Source organism: Chiloscyllium plagiosum, chromosome 14 (assembly GCF_004010195.1).
Source record: "Chiloscyllium plagiosum isolate BGI_BamShark_2017 chromosome 14, ASM401019v2, whole genome shotgun sequence".
Classification (NCBI taxonomy): Eukaryota; Metazoa; Chordata; class Chondrichthyes; order Orectolobiformes; family Hemiscylliidae; genus Chiloscyllium; species Chiloscyllium plagiosum.
In genome coordinates this window covers 10516792-10534516 of record NC_057723.1, presented here as the reverse complement: position 1 = coordinate 10534516, position 17725 = coordinate 10516792, and the positions used below count along the sequence as shown (strand labels likewise).

The 17725-nt window shown below is 43.9% G+C and overlaps 1 protein-coding gene across 1 annotated transcript in view; it reads left to right on the top strand.

The window, feature by feature from the left end:
• LOC122556886 overlaps positions 1 to 15866 on the top strand; it is a 20860-nt gene extending 4994 nt beyond the window's left edge. The window contains exons 2-5 of the mRNA XM_043704146.1: positions 2027 to 2356; positions 8582 to 8830; positions 11460 to 11564; positions 15455 to 15866. Of these exons, the coding sequence (XP_043560081.1) occupies positions 2027 to 2356; positions 8582 to 8830; positions 11460 to 11564; positions 15455 to 15534 (764 nt within the window). The 3' untranslated portion in view covers positions 15535 to 15866. The remainder of the gene's footprint in view (positions 1 to 2026; positions 2357 to 8581; positions 8831 to 11459; positions 11565 to 15454) is intronic.
• Positions 15867 to 17725: the final 1859 nt, after the last annotated feature.

Below are 17725 nucleotides of genomic sequence, written 5' to 3'. Positions count from 1 at the left end.
TATCTGAATTAAACTCCATCTGCCACTTCTCAGCCCATTGGCCCATCTTGTCCAGATCCTGTTGTAATCTGAGGTAACCCTCTTCGCTGTCCACTACACCTCCAATTTTGATGTCATCTGCAAACTTACTAACTGTACCTCTTATGCTCGCATCCAAATCATTTATGTAAATGACAAAAAGTAGAGAACCTAGCACCGATCCTTTTGGCACATCTATCTCAGATATCAGATTTGTTTCAAATCTTGGTTCACATTAAATTCAACTCTCAGCCCAGTGACTGGACAGTTAGCACCCACTAACTAGGACAGATGTGACGGTTATCATTCACTAACCAGGAGAGAATAGACAGTTATCACTCACTAACTCAGACAGAATGAAGAACTCTCACTCACAAAATAGAATAGGATGGACAGTAATCATTCACTAACTGGGACAGAAATCACTCATTAACCACGATGGGATGGATAGTAATCACTCACTAACCGGGACAAATGGGATATTAATCACTCACTAACCGGGATAGATGGGACAGTAATCACTCACTAACCAAGGCGGGATGGACAGTAATCACTCACTAACTGGGACAGTAATCCCTCTAAATCGATTGCAGACAGATTATAAAGTGGGGAAGTTTGAGGTTACTTGTTTAGTAAGTAGGAACAGAAAAGCAGAATATTTTTTAAAGGGTGTGAATTTGTAAATGTTGATGTTTACGGGGACCTGAAGGCTTTCGTTGAAGGACACAGAGCCTGTTGACTGCGTAGATCCAGAGAAGATATTCAGCTTGTAGGAGGGAGCAGAATTAGGGGCTATTAAATCTAGCCAATGAATGACAGAACAGGCTAGGGGGCAGAATGGTCTACTCCTGCTCCAAATTTGTGTATTTGCATGAATGTATATTCATCAGATTGTCACTGATACATCAAATAGAGAATTTAGAAGAAGCTGCCTTTGCACAGAGAACGATGGGCAGCACATAAGGATGAAAAGAATAGAGCTAGGAAGGGTAGGCAAAGTAAGGCAAGAGCTTGCATGAGTATAATCACCAACAGAGATCAATCCGACTGAATGCTCAGCTTCAAGTGCTGTAAATGTTTTGTGAGGGGACAAGCAAGCCGGAAACCAGAGCCCAGCAGAATCAGGTCATCAGCTCAGTATGTAAAAGCAATGAGGCTTGAAGTGCTGCTATAAACTGTAGCACACAGCCCTGAGAGGGAGTGTAACTGACCACAGGAGGACGAGGCTGTACACACATCACAAGGATGTATTTTGCATCGATGTTAACCTTGTACTCCCTGCCTGCCATAGCTCTCAGCCTGATATTGCTGGAAAGGCTAATAGACTGTTAGCCAAAGTCTCTCTGCTCCTCCAGAATTCTCACTTCCTCGCCATTTTTTAAAAATCCAGACCTAACCTTTATAAAATCCTTTGTGGCTTTAGCCACACTGAGCTCCAGCTGCTATAGACTCACACATAATGTCCCTTTCTTTGTAACATCCCATTCACTTCTGCAGCACTTACTGCGTCCCCGGACTTGGTATTAGCTACAAATCTGAATCTTTCCTCTCCAAATCACTAATAAGCACAGGGGAAAATTATCACTCCAACCTCACCAGCAATATACAGGAGCTCACATATACAGCAAGCCAGGGAAACAGTGTAAAGCGGGAGGGTGGATGAACATGAAAACATGAGAACTCAAAGCATGAGTAAGGCCATTCAGCCCTTTGAGTCAATACAGCCACTCCGTGAGGTCACAATCCGGGGCAGGGAATTCCAAAGATTCATCATTCTTTGAGTCAAGTAATTCCTCCTAATTTCAATCCCAAGTGTCATTCCCCTTATTCTGAGATTCCTCCTCCTTATTCTAGTCACCCTCCATCCCCTTCGTGTATCCATTCTGTTGAGTCTCTGAGTAAGGATTCTGAATGATTAATTGGAGGAGCTCACCTGAGCTTGAAGGCCCCGTGTTTAATTTAGAGGTTCTAATTTCACAATATGAATATGTGGTATTGGTATTTACAGCTCGGACTGTGTATGCTACAGTGGGATCCTCAGTGAATTTCTCAGTACACCTGACATACCCCGCGTGCCTCAAGGGGACCTGGCTCTGGAAACCACAGTGGAATTGTTCAGGAAAGGGAACAGGATTTCAATTGGCACTGACGGCACAAAACTTCAGTGGGACGCCTCTCGATTCTAGTCTTTGCTTCTTGCAGAGACGGCTGCACATCCTGGCTGGCTGCAGGCTGCACATTGATGGGGTGGAGTTTACTGACGCTGGGAATTTCACCTTTCAACAAGAGAAAAATGAAAGTCTCGTAGAGACTGTGTTCCAGCTCATCACAGTAAAAGGTGAGTCATTCTTTCACCTCTACTTAGGGGAGGAAACGGCCTAGTGGTAATATCCAGAGACCCAGGTCATGTTCTGGGGAACTTGGGTTCAAACCCCACCACAGCAGATTAGTGACAATCGAAGAATTGGAACTAAAAGTCTGATAACAGTCAAGGAAACATTGTCGAGAAAATGAGGGCAGGAGATCAGAGACGAAATGTGTGGCACTGGGAGAGCACAGCCGGTCAGGCAGCATCCAAGGAGCAGGAGAGTTAATATTTCCAGCATAAGTCCTTCACCAGGAATGCTTATGGTTGAAACATCGACTCTCCTCAGATGTTGCCTGTCTGGTTGCACTTTTCCAGCACTTCACTATTCGACAAAGAACAATGTGTTTGCCTCTTACCCACCCTCTGGGCAATTAAGAATGAACAGTAGCAGCTCTCGAATCCTGTGAGTGAATTAACAAAACAAAATCAGTTGTGGTTTGGCTGAAGGTACACACAATCATGTCACAGTCCCACTCCAGGACCTAAGCACTAGGATCAAGGGTGATGTTCCACTGCAGTACTAGGGGAGTACTGCATGATGGAAGGATCATTACAGCAAGATCAGGAAGTTAGTATTGTCAGGAAATCAGCACTGAGAATATGCAAGGAGAGAGGAGCAGAGCTGAGGGTGTGCTGCATTGTCGGACAGCCGGTACTGAACAAATGGTTAGACCAGAGTGGTGCTGGAAAAGCACAGTAGGTCAGGCGGCATCCAAGGAGCAGGAGAATCGATGTTTCGGGCAAAAGCCCTTCATCAGGAATAGAGGCAGGAAGTGAAGTCCACATTGATGCCCTGGGGTTGAAGTGTTGCGAGGCAGAAGATGAGGTGTTCTTCCTCCAAGCGTCAGGTGGTGAGGGAACAAATGTGGAGGAGGCCCAGGACCTGCATGTCCTCAGCAGAGTGGGAGGGGGTGTTGAAATGTTGGGCCACAGGGCGGTGTGGTTGATTGGTGCGATTGTCCCGAGATGTTCCCTAAAGCGCTCTGCTAGGACGCGCCCAGTCTCCCCAATGTAGAGGAGACCACATCGGGAGCAACGGATACAATAAATGATATTAGTGGATGTGCAGGTAAAACTTTGATGGATGTGGAAGGGTCCTTTAGGGCCTTAGATGGAGGTGAGAGAGGTGGTGTGGGCGCAGGTTTTGCAATTCCTGCGGTGGCAGGGGAAGGTGCCAGGACGGGAGGGTGGGTTGTTGGGGGGCGTGGACCTGACCAGGTAGTCACGGAGGGAATGGTCTTTGCAGAAAGCAGAAAGTGGTGGGGAGGGAAATATATCTCTGGTGGTGGGGTCCATTTGGAGGTGGTGGAAATGTCGGTGGATGATGCGGTTTATGTGAAGGTTGGTGGGGTGGAAGGTGAGCACCGGGGGCGTTCTGGTACTGAACAAGTAACTGGCAAACAAGGAAAATGTTGTGGAGTCTAGCAAGATCAGCAGTCATTCGGTTTGGAACAGTATTGGTGAGTAAAGATTTAAACAGCAGCAGATTTAAAACATCATCAAAAAGATACAGACCTAATAAAATTGTTACAGCAATATGATTAATCAGCACATTGAAAAGAAATGGAAAATTATCTAATACTTTGTAGCCAATTCAAATTCGGAGAAGGAAAATCCAAAGCACAGGATTAGAATTCACAGAGATAATGTTTTTTACAATTCAGCATCAATTAAATACAAGACTGAAGCTAAGTAAGTTAGCACATTCTTATATTCAGTGGGTCCAATTTAAATGAGGTTATTAGCAGCTAATATATTGAAGTGTGTACTGACATGTTTAAAGATGTGCCAAAGACTTTTGAACAATATTGAGAACAAATAAACAACTTGAAAATGCAAGAAGAATCGGACAATCAGAAGAATCTCGTGATTCCGTTTCATTTCAGTGCAGAGGAAAATTGTAAACATGGAGTTGTGAAATCAGAATTCATTAAATTGTTGTTGGAATTCTTGATGAAATTTTGACAAATTTCTTCGAGTAGAAGTAAGATCTTGGAGTTTGCACATTCTCCCCGTGACTGCTTGGGTTTCCTTCGAGTGCATCCAAAGATGTGCCGGTCAGAGGGATTGGCCACGCTAAATTGCCCACAGTGTTAGATGCACTTGTCAGAGGGAAATTGGTCGGGGTGGGTTACTCTTCGGCATGTCGGTGTGGACTTGTTAGGCCGAAGGGCCTGTTTCCACACTGTAGGGAATCTGATCTAATCTAAATTTGGAGAATGCTATTCAAACAGTGTTGGAAGCAGAAAGCAGAAAGACACTCCAACAGATCCTGAGGGGAAAAGACCAACACTAGCTCAAGAGGGCAACAGAGTCTATTAACTTTATAAAGTAAAAATAACCCAGTAACAACTCAACACAGAAAACAAATTAAACGCCTGAACATTAGCACTACAGGACAGCAAGGGCTCACGGACACAATCACATCATCACTTACGAACTGCATATTTTCAAAATGATAGGTCACTTCCAGGTGACGTAAGACATAGTTTCAAAGCAGCAGAGGTACAGGTGGTGACAGAAATAAAATGGCCGACACAGTAGAACACCCAAGACCATTAGAAAAGATACCATCACGAGATATCTCCATTGGAAAAGAAAGCCAAGGCATTCTGATGGGAAATAATTAATCCAAACAAGTTAGGCGAGACAGAATTTATCAACATCAATAGACAGCCGTATTTTTGCATGACACAGGAGTGAGTGTTACTGTCCTCTCAGACCTGATATCATGCCTGACCAGTTGACGTTCCCACCTACAGGAGCAAGTTTACATATGTCTAACTGTTGGAAGCAATAAGGGCTCCACAAGTTACACTACAGTGCAATGCAAATAAGAGATTTGATTATCTGTATGTTGGTTGCAGTCAATCAACTTCATTTCTAAGCATGCCTGTATTTCTCAACCTTCACTTCAACAGAAGAGTTTCAGGAGATTGAGACCCTCCAGAGAACAACAGGTCTGTGAACAAACAGCCTAGAAACAGATCATTACTGATTAATTGGGTAAGAGGCGAGCAGTAGAAGGCATTATCGAGTTTCAAGGTTCATGGCAGAATGCAAACAGAGGAAAGAATCTGCAGACATTAGCTGTGACAGAAAGTGTTTCATATGGCCAAAACGAAACATGAGCCAGCAAGCCAAAATACAGCAGGAACAAAACAGTGACCAGGCTGGTCCAGAAGATTAAGTCACGTAGGATCCATTGTGACTTGGTATGTTGGATACAAAATTGGCTTGGTCATAGAAGGCAGAGGGTAGTTGTGGAGGGGTGTTTCTGACTGGAGATCTGTGACCAGTGGTGTACCACAAGGGTCAATGCTGGGACCGCTGTTATTTGTAATTTATATAAATCATTTGGATGAAAATGCAGGTGGTCTGATTAGTTAAGTTTGCAGACAGCATGAAAATTGGTGGAGTTGTGGATAGTGAAGAAAGTTGTCAAAGGATAGAGCAGGGTACCGAAACGCTGGGCAGAGAAACGGCAGAAGGCATTTCATCCAGGGAAGCTTGAGGTGATGCATTCTGGGAAGTCAAATGCAAAAGGAGAGAAAATGGCAGGACCCTGAGGAAGATTGATGTAGAGAGGGAACATGCCCATAGCTCTCTAAAAGAGGCAGGTAAAGAGGGCATACAGCATGCTGCCTTCATCAATTCAAACACTGAGCACAGAATTTGGCAAATTATGTTACAGCTGCATGAAACTGTAGTTCGGCCAAATGTGGAATATTGTACACAGTTCTGGTCACCACACTATTGGAAGGATGTGGATGTTTTGGGGTGGGTGTAAAAGAAGGTTACAACAATGTTGCCTAGATTGGAGTGTATAAGCCCAAAGGAGAGGTTGGAAAAACTTAGATTGTTTTTGCTAGAGCGTCAGAGGCTGAGGAGCGACCTCCTAGCAGTATATAAAATAATGAGAGGCAGGGAGAGGGTGGATAGTTGGAGTTTCCATCCTCAGGTGGAAATGTCAAATACCAGGGAGCATCGGGTTATGGTGAGAGAAGAAAACTTTAAAGGAGGGGTGTGAGGAAAGTTTTTTTTTACACAGGGGGCAGAAACAGATACGTTAGCAATGCTTAAGAGGCATGTTGACAGACACATGAATAGGCAGGGAATAGAGGGATAGGGACCATGTGCAGGCAGGTGGGATTAGTTTAGAATGGCACCATAGTTGGCACAGATCTGGTGGGCTGAAGGGCCTGTTCCTTTGCCGTACTGCTTTATGCTCCCCCAGAACATTTAAGACGTATCTGGATGAGTACTCAAAATGCCAGGGCATCTCTAGACTCTGGACCAAGTGCAGGTAAATGGGATTAGTATAGTTTGGTATTTGTTGGTCAGCATAGACATGGTGGGCCGAAGGGTCTGCTTCGATTCTCCAAAAACTGCATCACCGTTTGCCAGAATAGTGCTGAAGGACGGCCAACAATTCAGCAATCTGGCCAAAAGGGTCAACCACAATTCACAATCGGGGACGATTTACTTGTGTACGACAAAAGATTAATTATTCCAGAATTTGGAACATGGACTGAAAAGGTCACATCGGGGACACTTATGCATTGCCAGGGCTCACTCAGCAAAGTGATGGCCAGATCTCAATAAAGATTCAAGATCTCATATCTCATCCTGACATCTGCAATTATACAGGATTGTCAAGGCAGACAGATCAGAAAATAAAACTCCCAGCAAACGTTGTGAGAAAAAACAAAAAAAAAACTGTGAACAGGGATGAGCAAGGTCAACCCACCCACTCTGGAATCTTTCACTTCAGACAGCAGAACGGTAGTGGCAGTGAGAGAGAGTGAGAGATTGCAGGATGAGCAGCAGTCCTTCTGTAACATGACTGAGAGTCCGAAGAAATATTTCACCAGTCAAACAACCAGAAAGTGAACTGAAGATTTCTAACCTGATCAACAACTTGTGGGAGTTATGTTGCATATAATTCCATGGGAGACAGACCAATGTCTACAGATCCAGGGCACAACCTAAGAGGGGAAAACTGCCTGGTCATACTGGAAAGAAGCAAACTACCTCACATAGAAGGTGACTGGATAATCCAGAAATCCAGAATAGTACAAGGAAGAAAATATAGAGCAAGTGCCTTCTAGGAAGGAGTTTCAGGAGATTCAGAGTCCTTTAGATAAGGAAATGGGCCTAGAGCAACAAAAACAAAAACAAAAGTTACTGGAGAAAATCAGCAGGTCTGGCAGCACCTATGAAGAGAAATCAGTTATCGTTTCAGGTCTAGTGACCCTTTCACAGAACTAGTCCCTCACTGGACCCAAAATGTTAACTCTGATTTCTCTTCAGAGATGCTACCAGACCTGCTGAGCTTCTCCAGCAACTTTGTTTTGTTTTTGATTGACAGCATCTGCAGTTCTTCTGCTTTTTATCTCAAAGAACAATGTTGTTCTTGAAGGATATTTGAGAGAGAAAACAGAGAAATGATCCCTAGATCAGAACCAGGGCCATCGGTCCTCATGCAAGAGACTCACCATTCTTCCAAGTCTGGTTCTGAAGAGGTTAATGTTCATGTTACATTAGCTCCACCTCTTTTACTGCTGTCACAGTCTGACAATGGTTCTGCTCTGGTATTTCAGAAGGAGCAGATATATCTTAGCCAACTCTCTGATAAAAATGTATTTATAATTATTGATACTATAATAAACCTTCCTGTGATCTGGGAACAGTGTAAATGTACAATGGTGGTCTGTCACTCATCACTGGAGCGAGCCAAAACAAGGCAAAGAGGATTAGTGACAGCAAACTACTTTACGCTAACCCTAACCCTAACCCTAACTCTAACCCAGTACCATACACTGGTAGAGGTGCAAAATGCCCCAAAATGTCAGCAATAGGCGCCTGGGGAAATACGATAGTGTTGACAGCAGCTTGGCTATGTGCCAAGACTGAGAGTGGGTCATCGAATTGGTCATCACTGCACCGGCTTACATCGAGAAAATGAGTCCAACACAAACCAGTTTCTTCCCCAGGTTGGAAATGGCAGTCATTCCCTTTGAAAATGATTGCCATGTTTCCCTTTGTGACAATTACTGCACATCAAAGTAACTATGCCTACACACACTGGAAGAAGGCAGCCCCATCCCCTGCGCAGGTTGATCAGCTCCTAAATGTAAAACACTGCGAGCTGTTCTCAAACTGTGATTAAAGCATCTGTCTGTTTCCTTCTAGTTGGAGTTGAACCTCCCGGTCCCACTCTGGAAGGCCGCACTGCGACTCTGTTCTGTCAAGTGTCTTTAACCCTTTCAGCACCATCTATAGTATTGGGAAACTCTGGGAATGTCAGCAGCACTATGAGCACAAACCACAGCCAGACAACCACACGCCTGACAGTCAGGAACATGAGGTCGGGTGAGGTAGCATGGAAATGTGTTATTGAGGATGGGAAGTACACTGTTGATTACCAGCTCACGGTTATTGGTAAGTGTTGAATATTCAAAGTTTGTGAGAAGATTTGTAGCTCGGGTGCTCGTTGTTGTGGTCCTGTTCGCCGAGCTGGGAATTTGTGTTGCAGACGTTTCGTCCCCTGTCTAGGTGAGATCCTCAGTGCTTGGGAGCCTCCTGTGAAATGCCGGAGGAAAGATCACAGAAGCGTTTCCCAGGAGGCTCCCAAGCACTGAGGATGTCACCTAGACAGGGGACCAAACGTCTGCAACACAAATTCCCAGCTCGGAGAACAGAACCACATTAGTGTTGAATATATTGAACTGATAGTTTTTCCATTTAATATTATTGTGATCCTAATTGATGGTAATACTGGGAAAGCATTAAACCCGGCTTGATAGGTCTTATGTTTTGTTTTTGTTCAGCATGATGTGGAGGTGCCGGTGTTGGACTGGGGTGGACAAGTCAGAAGTCACATGACACCAGGTTACAGTCCAACAGGTTTTTTCGAAATCACAAATTTTCGGAGCGCTGTTCAGGTCACTTGATGAAGGGGCTACGCTCCGAAAGCTTGTGATTTCAAATAAACCTGTTGGACTATAACCTGGTGTCATGTGACTTTTGACATGGTGATTTATGACAGAGACACACTCACATGAGGCTACAGATATGTTCAGTCACCAGAAAATAAGCTTATATCACAAAAGAACAAATTTTTAAAACTAGCCAACTGAATATTTATAGTTAGAATGATCTCAAAACGAACAGTAAAAGATAGTTTCAACCCGCTTCCCGACACAATTTGTTACAGTGAATCAAGTTCACAGAAATTACACCCTAAACCTCAACTATTTAAGGTTCAATTTAACAGGCTCCTGGAATAATGACTTAACGAGTCTTTCCCAAATTTGCCAATGTGAACTTTACACAAATCTGAGAGCCAAAACGTTCTTAACTCTAATAGCACGCAGATTTCTCACAAAACTCTCCTGGTTTGGAAATTCCACTTTCCATTAGCACCTCAGGGATTTGCAGTCCCCTGCTATCTGGTGTATAATAGTTTAGGTCACAGGTTCCAAAGTGCTCTCTGATCATTTTTTTCTGTAAAGAAAACAGCCATATGCCACTACTTTGAAATCCAAACTCCAAAAATGATATTAAGATGCATATAAACCACACGCCTTTCAACACAGTATAATTTTACATGCACCAGGCCCTTTAGCATGCAGATATGGGGTAAAGGAATTCAGCCCATCACTGTTCACAGTCTACCTCCAATCCGCATGTTCTTTAAGCCAATATATTGCAGCAACTCATTCCCCACCTGTTTATATTCCTATTTTGAATCCGCAAACCCCAGTTTGTGGGTGATTCAGCAGAGTTCTAGGAGAGTCCCAGCAATGTTCCCAGTATCTCAGCAGAGATGGAGCATGCTCCCAGCATGTTGCCAGCAGAGTTCCATGAGATTTTTAGCAGAGCCCTGCAAGTTCGCAACAGAGTTCCAGCAGGGTCCCAGCAGATTTCAATTAGTTCCAACACAGTCCCAACAGGATCTCAGAATAATCCAGTAGAGGTCCAGCAGAATCTCAGCAGATTTCAATTAGTTTCAGCACAGTCCCAGCATACAGTACAGACACCTAGTGGAGTTCCAATTGAGTCCCAGCATTATCCCATTAGAGTTCCAGCAGAGACAGGTGACAGCCAGCAGAATCTCAGTGAAGTCTGCTAGAATGATCAAATGATTTTGGTTCCAGATTGAGTAAACAAACTAAACAAATTTAATTAGCTTGTGCCAATTATTATCCAAATTTGTCTCAGCAATAAAAAGGTGAATCAAACACGGAAGCAGAGTGTGTCTGCTTTAATTAAGAAACAATTCAAATGTAAATGAAATCAAGTTTCTTGATATTCATGGTGAGTTCACATCATGATATCTTCTATAAATGCTTCTGAGAGACAATGAAAAAGATTGAAAAGAGAGTGAACCATCACAGTATGAACAGGAAGAGGACATTCAGCCCCTCTACATTGCATGTAGAAACTTCCTTCTCAAGCCAGGGAATAAGAAAGAGAAGGAGGTCAATCAATTCCACTGAAGCAGGAAGTGACCACTGCACCCCATTCAGTCTGTGGAACAAAACAGGACAAAGCCATGCAGTGCCCTGAGCTGATCCTGACATTCGTTGAGATCTATGACCCTACAGAACGATGGAAATGCTAAAAGGAATAAGTAATGCTATCCCATTAACACTGCAATCCTCCCTTAGGACGATAACCACTAATTACTATCCCTCCAGCTGTGCGGCACTCCTTCAATACTGACCCTCTGATACTGCAGCACTCCCTCATTACTGACTCTGACAGTGCAGCACTCCGTCAGTACAAACCCTCCGACAGTACTGACCCTCTAAAATTGTGGCACTCCCTCAGCACTGATCCTCAGGCAGTGCAGCACTCCCTCAGTACTGACCCTCTGATAGTACAGCACTCCCTCAATACTGACCCTCTGACAGTGCCGCACTCCCTCAGTACTGACCCTCTGACAGTGCGGCACGCCCTCAGTACTGACCCTCTGACAGTGCAGCATGCCCTGAGTACTGCCACTAAGTTGGAGAGGGGTGTGATTCGATGTTTGCTGACACTCTCTCTGCTATTTACATTACAGCTTCACATTCCAGTGTGGGAAATATGTTTATCTTCAGGCTTTCCTGCCTGCTGTTCGTTTTCTGCCTTCTCCTCACAGGTTACGTTGGATATCACAAGTGCAAATGTGAGTAGTTACCACGTGGAAGCTCCTCCTGTGAAATACAATCAAATGCTTTGCAGCCTCACACCTCTTCATTCAAAAACTCCTCTTCCCAAATGTTTTACTCTGGAAGACTCTATAACTCAGAGAACAGAATAGAGCACCATGTGCAGAATTCCAGGGACAGCCCAGATCTGATTCCTCGCTCTGTGCCGTTAGCTTGTCATAGCCAAGGGTTCATCAAGTCATTCTCATTGCCCTACGATGGGAGGGGGATATTGCACCAGGTTTGCACTCCTGACTGATTCAACGCTGAGCCCTCCTACTAAATGTCTGCACTTCCAGCAAAGGCAAAGTCAAGGTCATCATCACAGCTTTGTGTCGTCGAATTGTCTCATTATTTGGGGGGACCTGATGTCTGCAGAATGGATGCAGGGGTTAGACTGGGGTCTGTGAAACATGTAGGTTAATTGGACTCGGTGCCTTCAGGAGAAAGAGCGGATATTGACCATTAGTTGACTGATTTCACATTGTCCTAACGAGGATTATTCCCATTACCAAGCAACCAAATCCAGAAAATACTGGAGGAACTCAGCAGGTCTGGCAGCGTCTGTGGAGAGAAAACAGTGAACAAAAAAACCTTCTGAAGAAGGATCCCCGGACTCAATGTTAACTCTGTTTTCTCTGTAAAGATGCTGCCAGAACTGCAGCATTTCTCCAGCAATTTCTGGTTTTTTTTGTTTTGAATTTCCAGCATCCCCGTTTCTTTGTTTGACATTAAGCAACCACCTTGTTTTTGAAAATTTGATGTTTTTTTCTTCCACTGCTGGTTTCATACGCTCCTCAGATTCTCGCCCCAGTGCTCAAATAGCTAAATTGTTAACGTGGAAAGTACATACTGGAATCAATCTATCCAAACTGCAATGGGTTTATTTTACAGTTCAAAGATGATAGACAGTTATCTGATTTCTCTTCCCTGGTCAGTTTTCAGAAGTGTGAAGACAGGCAGCATGCTTTTAATCATCATTGTACTTACCAGCATTTTACAACATCACATGCATAGATCCTACAGCTTAAATCAGTCTCTCATTCCTATGTAGGAACTTGGTAACAGAAAATAGCGATTTAACCCCATGAGATCACAGGGAATCTGTGACCTAACTCTTCCTACCCTTGCACCAAATCCTTTCATTTCTTTGGTTGTAATTTCTCTCCACCGGCCCTACCAATTCCCCTTAATATTGAGTCCTGGAGTCAGACAGCACAGAAACAGATCCTTCGGTCCAACCAGTCCGTGCTGAACATAATCCCAAACTAAACTAGTCCCACCTCTCTGCTCCTGGCTCATATCCCTCCAAACCTTCCCTATTCTGTCCTTATCCAAATGTCTTTTAAACATTGTAATTATACCCACATCAACCACTTCCTCAGGAAATTCATTCCTCATGCGAACCACTCTCTGTCTAAAAACATTTGCCCCTCGTGTCTTTTTAAAATCTCTCTCCTCTCACCTTATCCTCTCATTTTCATTCCTGACCTGCTGCGCTTTTCCAGCACTACACTTTTCGACTCTGATCTCCAGCATCTGCAGTCCTCACTTTCTCCATAAAAATGTGCCCCCTAGTCTTGAAATATCCTATCCTATGGAAAAGGCAACTACCATTAACACTAACTGTACCCCTAATTATTTTATAAACCTCTACAAGGTCACCTCTCAATGTCCAGTGCTCCAGTGAAAGAAGTCCCAGCCTTTCTTTATAACTCGAACCTTCCATGCCCGGTAACATCCTGTAAATCCTTCTAAACCTTCTCCAGCTTAATAATATCCCTCCTATAACGAGTATCTTCAAAACTTTGATCAGATTGGATTGGGATATCTTGTTGGCATGGACAGGTTGGACCAAAGGGTCTGTTTCCATGCTGTACATCTCTATGACTCTGTGACTCTAAGTCACCCATTAACTTTCTAAATTCCAGGGAATACAATCTTACTTATACAATCTTGTGGTGTATTTTAATCCTTGGAGCCCCCGGTGATAATAGAAACATAGGAGTAGAAATGGGCCATTCAGCAACATGAAAAGGAACAGAAAAAGAATCCAAGCAAAAACCGAAAGAACTGCGGATGCCATAAATCAGAAACAAAACCAGAAATTGCTGGAAAAGCTCAGCAGGTCTGGCAGCCCCTGTGGAGAGAAATCAGAGTTAACGTTTTGGATTGAGTGACCCTTCCTCAGAACCTGTAGGAAATGTTAACTCTGATTTCTCTCCACTGCTGCTGCCAGACCAGGAAAAGAATCATGTTTTCATTAATTATGGGGTGTGAACATCACTGGCAATCTCACTTATTGCTCATTGTCAGTTGTGCCGAAAATCGTGGCAACAAGCTGCTTTGGTAAAGTGCTACTCTCCATGCAGTGTAGGGACACCCACAGTACAGTTTAGATTACATTACAGTGTGGAAACAGACCCTTCGGCCCAACAAGTCCACACCGACCTGCGGAAGCGCAACCCACCCATGCCACTACATTTACCCCTTACCTAACACTACGGGCAATTTAGCATGGCCAATTCACCTGACCTGCACATCTTTGGACTGTGGGAGGAAACCAGAGCACCCGGAGGAAACCCACGCAGACACGGGGAGAACGTGCAAACTCCACACAGTCAGTCGCCTGAGGCGGGAATTAAACCCGGGTCTCCGACACTGTGAGGCAGCTGTGCTAACCACTGTTAGGGAGCAAGTTCCAGAAACATGAACCACTGAAGGAACATGTCAAGATGATGCTGTTTCTGTGCATCTTCTGTCCTTATCCTACCAGCTGGTAGAGGTTATGGGTTTGGAAGGTATTGTCAAAAGAACTTTAAATTACTGCAGTTTCTTACTGTAGTGATATACATTAGCACTGTCACTAGCCACAGTGGTTGTGGAGGGAGTGAGTTTGAAGATGGTGGATGGAATACTAATCAAGTGTGTGCTTTATCCTGGATGGTGCCTGGCTTTCAGTAATGTTGGAGCTGCACTCATCTAGGCAAATGGGGAGTATTCAATCACAACCCTCACCTGTGCCTTGCAGATGGCAGACACGCTCTAAGGGATCCAAAAGTGAGTTATCCACTGCAAAATCCCCAACTTCTGGACCACTCTTGCAGCTTTAATACTTACAATTGCTACTCCACTTCAGTTTCTGGTCAATGGTAACTCGCAGCATGTTGATGATGGGGGATTCGGTGATGGTGATGTTGTTGAATGTCAAGTGGAGATAGTTAGAAGCTTTCTTGTAGGTGATGACCATTGGAAACTTCCTTGTAGGTGATGACCATTAGAAACTTCCTTGTAGGGGATGACCATTAGAAGCTTCCTTATAGGGGATGACCATTAGAAGCTTCCTTGTAGGTGATGACTATTAGAAACTTCCTTGTAGGGGATGACCATTAGAAGCTTCCTTATAGGGGATGACCATTAGAAACTTCCTTGTAGGGGATGACCATTAGAAGCTTCCTTGTAGGGGATGACCATTAGAAGCTTCCTTATAGGGGATGACCATTAGAAACTTCCTTGTAGGTGATGACTATTAGAAGCTTCCTTGTAGGTGATGACTATTAGAAGCTTCCTTATAGGGGATGACCATTAGAAACTTCCTTGTAGGTGATGACTATTAGAAGCTTCCTTGTAGGCGATGACTATTGCCTGACACTTGTGCAGCGTAAACATTACTTGCCTGAAAGTTGTCCTCGCCTTGTTGCTTTCAAACTGCTTCAGAGTCTGAGGATTCACAAATGGTGCTGAAGATTGTACAACCATCAGGGAACATGCCCCTTCTGATGTTAGGGCAGAGGGAAGGTCATCAATGGAGATGGATGAGCCTAGGACATAACCATGAAGCTCTCTAACATCTCTTTTCTTCATTTAGGCTCAGGGAGAAACGTGAATCCGTGTATCCAGCTGGAAGCTTTTGTGAGAAGACACAGCTTGCTAAGAGAAGAAATATAGAAACATAATCACACAACGCACCAGAAGGCTATTCAGCCCATCATATTGATGCCAGCAATTTTAATGAGCTATCGAATGTATCCTCTGCCTCATGCTCTATCATAATATTTTAAAGCATTTAACTATTTTCCTTTTGAAAGTTATTGATGACTGTACTTCCCCTGCCCATTCAGGCTGCTCATTCTGGCTCATTATAATTCATTACGTTCAAAATGTCTTACCTTCTTTATGCTTCCTGCAAACATATGGTGACAGATTATTTGATAGAATTCCTATAATGTGGAAACAGGCCATTTGACCCAACAGGTCCACACTAACCCTCCGAAGATTAACCCACCCAAACCCATTCCTTTACATTACATTTACCCCTGACTAATGCACCTAACCTACAATGGGCAATTTAGCATGGCCAATTCACCTAACCTGCACATCTTTGGATTGTAGGAGGAGACAGAACACACCCACGCAGACATGGGGAGGATGTGCAAATCCTAAACAGACAGTCGCCCGAGACTGGAATAAAACCCGGGTCCCTAGTGCTAACCACTGAGCCACCGTGCCACCAAATTATTGACTCAGTGGAAGCAGTACCTTCTATTTACTCAAACAAAATTGCTGAAGGACCTCATGAGGAACCATGTTCCATAGATTCCAGTGGCTCTGGAATTAGTTCTTCATTCAGTAGCTTATTCATTTGTGATGATAGCAATGCAATAGTGCGATATTGAACCACGGAAAGGGAGATTTGCTGAAGACCAACTCTGTACTCACCTAATGCCCAGATAATTTCCCTCACTTCTTTCATTCTCAGCCCCAGGAACACAAACTCAGTGATGCCCTCATTGGAAACATCCCATTCTGTGATTGTGTGGGCCTGGAAAAGCACAGCAGGTCAGGCAGCATCCGAGGAGCAGGAAAATCGACTTTTCAGGCATAAGCCCTTCATCACTTATGCCCGAAACGTCGATTCTCCTGCTACTCAGATGCTGCCTGACCTGCCGTGCTTTTCCAGAGCCACACTTTTCGACTCAAATCAGGGGTGGAGTACAGAGAGGTAGATAAGGCGGAAGGATCAAGGAGGACAGGAGACAGATTTAAGGTAATTGGCAAAAGAAGCAATGAAGACATGAGGAGAAACTTCTTCACACAGCCACTGGTAAGGTCTGAGAATGTGCTGCCTGAGAGTGTGGTGGAGGCGCTTAAGAAGGAGTTGGATTGTGACTTGAAAAGAAAGAATGAACAGGGCTATGGAGGGGAAAAGATGGGGATTGGTACTAGGAGCAGTTTTCATTCAGAATGCCAGCACAGATGTGATGGGTTGAAGGCCTCCTTTTGTGCTATAACAATTGTGATTCCGTAAAAATATCAATAGAAATTCATTTTCACAAAGGTCAACATCATCGTTTTGAAATAACTGAGCATTCTATCAGCACACAAACTGCTCGAGAATGAAAGGCTTTTTTCATCCATTCTTAGGACAAGGGCATTATTAGCATGACCAGCATTTCGAGCTTAAAAATGTGTTGCTGGAAAAGTGCAGCAGGTCAGGCAGCATCAAAGGAACAGGAGAATCAACGTTTCGGGCATAAGCCCATTTACTGTCTACCCTGAACTGCCCTTAAGAAGATCATGGCAGCCTGTCGTCCTCAACTGTTGCTGTTCATATGATAAAGTGATGCTGGTGTAGATCCATCTTTGAGATTATAAACCACACCAATGTGCCTGGTCTCTGCTCCTGTCCTAGTCCATCTGCTGCTGAAAACCCCACTCCTGTTCATTACCTCCTCACTTCCTCCATTATTTTCCTGGTCAGACTCCTACCTCCCACTTCAACTCATCTACAACTCTGCTCTCACTGATCTAACACACACCAAATCCTGTTCACACATCACCCCTTTGCTCACTAACCTACATTGACTGCTGACTCAGCCGAAAGCTTAGGTTTTTAATATAGAGTCATACAGCATGAAAACAGACCCTTCGGTCCAAATCGTCTATGCTGTTCAAGTTTCCCAAACAAAACTAGTCCCTCTTTCCTACATTTGGCCCATATCACTCTAAACCTTTCCTATTTACCTACCTGACCAAATGTCTTTTAAATGTTCCATTTAGATAGATTTGTTATTGTCACATGTACTTAAATACAGTGAAAAATGTTGCTTTGAATTGAATTGAATTTATTGTCATGTGT